Genomic DNA, 4,612 nt, shown 5'->3' with positions numbered 1-4,612 from the left:
CTCCTCCTCGCCCCGCCTCTTGCCGGGGGCCTCCGCCTTCTTCTCCTCCGCCCCGACCGGCGCCTTTTTGAAGGTCCTGTCGGCCGGGGGGTGCCGCTCGTCGGGGGCGCGCTTCTTGTGGCCGGGGGCGCGCGCCTCGCCCTCCTCGCCCGACTTGATCTTGGCCGCCTGCATGCCGTTCTCCATGTACTTGCTCATCACGATCACAATGCGCCCGTTCTTGTTCTTGTTCCGCACGATCTTCATCTTGCCCCCGATCCCATTGCCCGCCACGGCCTCCTTGGGGGCGGGCGGCAGCCCGTTGGGGAGGCCCTTCTCCGAGCCCTTGCCCGCGGCCCCTCCGGACAGGGGCTTCACGGCCCCCAGGTAGCCCTTGGCCGCCGCGCCGTGCGCCCACTTGTCCGGCGGGTGGCTCTTGGCGCCCAGGTCCAGGCAGGTGGGGCTGGGCGCCTCCTTGTGGCCTCCCTGGTACTGCAGGTCGTACATCTTGGGGTCCGGCTGGTAGGGGTGGTGCTTCTTGCTGTTCAGCTGATAGTAGTGCTTGCCGCCGCTCTTGCCGGGCGGCGGGGGCTTGCCCGACCGCTCCTTGCTGTGAGGCTGGTACTGGTGGTGCTTCTTGCTGTTGAGCTCATACTGGTGCCCCTTGCCCTGCGCGCCCAGCTCTAGCTTGGCACGGTTGTCAGCCGAGGAGTCTTGGAGCCCCGTGAGCACGTTGGACCGTCGGGCAAAGGTGGGTACCTAGGCATGTGCGGGAGGGAGGGGAGAGGTCGGCCCTGGGCATGCGCGGAGCAGGGGAGTGCCCCTGGTCTCCAACCCCCCCCCCCCGTCCATCGTGGGAGGCATGCGTGGGAAGCCTTGGGGGACAGGGACTTGTAGTGCCCCAGAGGACCTCCCACCACCCTCCACGCCCCCAAGCAGCCCAGGAGTGGGAGGGGCCTGCGTTCACCTGCACCACCAGCGGCTTGGGCTTGGGCCCTCGCTTCCGATATCCCATCAGCTGCTCCTGCCTTTCTCTGAGGAGGGCACAGAGGGCCTGCGGGTTAGCGCCCACGGCCTCCCATCCCGGCTTCCGCGTCCCGAGCCCGGCTCACCCCCAGATCCGCAGGATGCCAAGGGATTCGCCACTGGGGGGCTGAAGGTTGCCTCCACTGCAGGAATCCCCAGCAGCACCCCGTTTTGTGCTGACACCAGACCTCACCGGGTGGTGGGGGCACTCCACCCCTGATACTCTTTCTCTGATCCAGGACACGCTGCACCCGGTGGTGCTTGGACCTGAAGTGTGGGGCTGGGCTGCAACCTCGGGCTAGTGACTGTGCCAATATGGAAGGGACATGGTGGGGGGGGAGTGTCCAGGGAATATAGGCAGCCCAAGGGGGGAGGAGTGCACCCAGCTAGACCCACCAGGTCAGAAGCCCAGGAGGCTAACGGCCCCGTCCAGACTCAGATAACCCCAGGCAGCAGAAGGGTGGACAGTTTTCTTACAGGCCAGGCCTAAACAGGGGGAGGGGCTGCGTTCTTGTTTATACAGCAGCAAATGAGCCAATTAGGGGCTGGGGCGGCTGCAGAGGCCGGCTGCAAGGCCAGGGTCTAGCCCGGTTCTGGGCGAACTGGCCTGGCACCACACCAACTCAGCCAGTGAGCAGGGCAGGGACGGCTCAGGGAAGCACCGCCTCCTCGCCTGGGACCAGACGGACACAGCCCGGATTTCCAAATGATTAAGACACCCCCTGGGCGAAGGCACCAGCCACCACTGACAGCTACTAGGTGTCGGCCTTGGGGCCAGCCAAAGAGCCCAGTGGTTCTAGACCCTGGCTGGCCCGCCATGGGAGAAGGGGCTGCCTCTCCGGAGTGAGCCAACGTTGCAGGGCAAGCCCGGGTCACAAACCCATCTTCCAGGGCTTGGAGTCCCCTGGGCCAGCTCAGGGGAGTTCTGCCTCACTCTGGGGCCAGGCAGGAGCCTGACTCCAAAGTTGCATGGCATTGCAACAGCCCGAGTTCTAATTCTTCGGGGACCCATTAAGCATCATGGCATCAGCCGCTGACTCCCAGGTGGAGCCGGCGCAGGATTCCTGCCCGGCAGGGCGCCCCCCCCTCCCACGGGAGAGCAACTTTCCAGCCAGACACTCGCTTGCTCGGAGGTAGAGAGTTGAACGTTTTAGGGCACAAGTGCCACAGGAAATAATGCAAAATAAAAGAGGGAGGAGGGAAGCAAGGCATGGGGTGGCCCAGCTACCAGCGCCCCCGAGGCTCCTCCCTCCACACCCTTCCCCCCCCTTCATCCTCCCGAAACAGAGAACCACAGCCAGCGGCGGCCAAGCCAGCTGCAGCGGCTGCTGGTGACAGGCATCAGTGCACAGGATGAGCCCCCCCCCCCCCCCCGCCCCCCTCACCCCCAGTCCACCCCACCAACACCGGGCACTGCCCACCCCAAGGCCTTGGGCCCAGTTTTTCCTGCTCTGATGGGGCCTCTTGACCCACCAAATAGCCCAGTGGGGGGGTGGGAGAGCATGGACTTCAGTCAGCATCTACTCCCAGACACCCCCAGCTTCCTGAGGGGTGAGGGTGCGGCCCTGAGGCCCGGCCAACTTTTCTCCAGCCGCCAACAGGTTAAGTTCAGTTCCGTTTCACAATGCCAGCTCCTTCGAGCTGCCCTGTGAGGCACCAGTGCCAAGCTGGCCAGTGGCTGGTTGCAGAAAGCAACACCTAGGCTTTGGGGGCGGGGTCCCAAACCTCAGCGGGGAACCAGGTGCGGCCAGGGGTTCTCTCTGGGAAGCTGCAGGCCCACCCACAGGCTCCCTTCCTTCCCGCAGTCGCCCCCACACACTCCCCTACCCTCCCCAACACAAGCCTGGCCTTCCCCAGCCCTGCCCCGCCCCCACTCTCCACTGCAGCAACCGCCAAGGACGTTGGTTAGAGCAGCGGAGGCCGCAGCCCTGCGCGTCCAGGCTCGCCGCCCCCTCCACCGCCCTCTCTCCCCTTAGCTCCCTCGGCGTCGCCCACATTCCCATTCCCATATACGGTGGCGCTGACCGGCAGCCGCAGCTTGGGGACGCTCACCTGTTCTGGAAGGCAATCAGCAGCCGGGGATCCAGGATATTCTCCTCCGGTTCCCACGTGTTATATCTTGCAAGGAAAAGGCAGGGGGACACGGTGTAAAAAAGAAAAAAAAAAAAAAAGAAGGAGCCAGCTCTGTGGCCTCCAGGTGGAGAGTGACATAAGCACTGCTGTCTCCATAAGCCAGAAAAAAAAAAGCTCTTCAGCTGTGGGTGTGGAGGTTGGGGGGGGGGCTAGATTTCTGCAGGCCTAACATGGTCCTCCTACCCTGTCTGCCCCCCCTTCCCCACGCCCCAGCCAAAATAAACACACCGGGCAGGAAGAAAGGGGAGGGGTGAGGAAAATGAAACTAGCAGTTTATTTTGCAGTTGTCAAGAATTTTTAAGCGTGTCACCGCGACGTGTTCCTAAGCCACTCGGCGTCCTAGGAACCCGGCGCGCAAAACAGCCGAAATGTGGGGTCCAGCTGGCCCCCCCTCCTCTTCCTCCTCTTCTCCCCAACCCGAGTCTGGCCTGAGGTTCCAGCCGGTCTGCATTTGACCCCTAATCCGATCACCGGCAGCTCAGAGGGGGCCCCCCCGCACCCCCTCGCGGCCTAGGAGACCGCTGTCACGGGCAGGCCACCCCCAAATCGTCAGCAACGCAGCACTGTGCCTGTGTGCGCGCGTGTGTGCGTGCGTGCGCGCGGGTGCCTGCGCCTGCTCCATCCGGTGCCTTCGCATTTCGAATTAAAGAAAAAAATTGGCCAGCCCCGCGCCGCGGTGACAGGCCCGGGCCGGGCCCCCCGCCCGCGGAGGCCGACGCTGGCGGCCGTCCCCGCCGTCCCCGTCCGCGTCTCTCCCGGTCTCCCTCTCTCCCTCTCCCTCTTTTTTTTTTTTGGTTTTGCAATATGGAGCCGTTCGGAGGAGGGAAAGGGGAAAGGAGCCATTTTCTGCACATCAGTCAGTGCCTGCGCCCGCCCTCCCTCCGCCGGCCTCCCCGGCTCGGCCCCGCGGCTCCCCGGCTCCCCGGGCTCCTTTTAGTGCATAAATTAGTGCTGGCATTTCCCGGAGAGCCGAGCCCCACAGAGGGCGCCGGGCTCGGGCTCGGCGGCGGCGGCGGCGGTTCGGCTTCCCAGTGCCTGCCACCGACCTCCCCACCCCCTCCTCCTCCCTCCGCCCCGGCCGCTCCCCGCCACCCCACTCCCCTTCCTCTCCTCCCTCCCCAACTTTTCCTTCCTCCCCCTCCTCTCCTCTCCTCCCCCCAACCTCCTCTGCACTCCTCACAGTGCTCCGCCCCCACACTGCCCCACACAATCTATGTCTGCCCCACAGCACCCCGCATCCCTGCCCAGCCCCTGCTGCTCACACCACAGCCCTCACACCCGAACCTTCAACCCACCCTGTCCCCAGGACGCCATGGAGTTGGCAACCTGCATGTGCCGGTCCCACACACACACACACACACACACACACTGTCCACACTGCACTCCATCACACCTGATCACCTATACACACACACACACACACTGTCCACACTGCACTCCATCACACCTGATCACCTACACACACACACACACA

At 64.4% G+C, this 4,612-nt stretch overlaps 1 protein-coding gene across 1 annotated transcript in view; it reads right to left on the bottom strand.

Annotated features, from left to right (window-relative positions):
* Window positions 1-4,612, bottom strand: part of Cbx4 (chromobox homolog 4) — a gene marked incomplete at its 5' end in the record, with an annotated part of 28,005 nt that overhangs the window by 15,985 nt on the left and 7,408 nt on the right. The window contains 3 exons of the mRNA XM_013036311.1: window positions 2-738; window positions 947-1,013; window positions 3,058-3,125. Coding sequence (XP_012891765.1) covers window positions 2-738; window positions 947-1,013; window positions 3,058-3,125 — 872 coding nt within the window. The remainder of the gene's footprint in view (window position 1; window positions 739-946; window positions 1,014-3,057; window positions 3,126-4,612) is intronic.

The sequence above is a fragment of the Dipodomys ordii genome, unplaced genomic scaffold (genome assembly GCF_000151885.1).
Source record: "Dipodomys ordii isolate 6190 unplaced genomic scaffold, Dord_2.0 Scaffold7, whole genome shotgun sequence".
In the NCBI taxonomy this organism is placed as follows: domain Eukaryota; kingdom Metazoa; phylum Chordata; class Mammalia; order Rodentia; family Heteromyidae; genus Dipodomys; species Dipodomys ordii.
The sequence above is the reverse complement of the archived record's forward strand: the minus strand, read 5'-3'. Positions and strand labels throughout refer to the sequence as shown.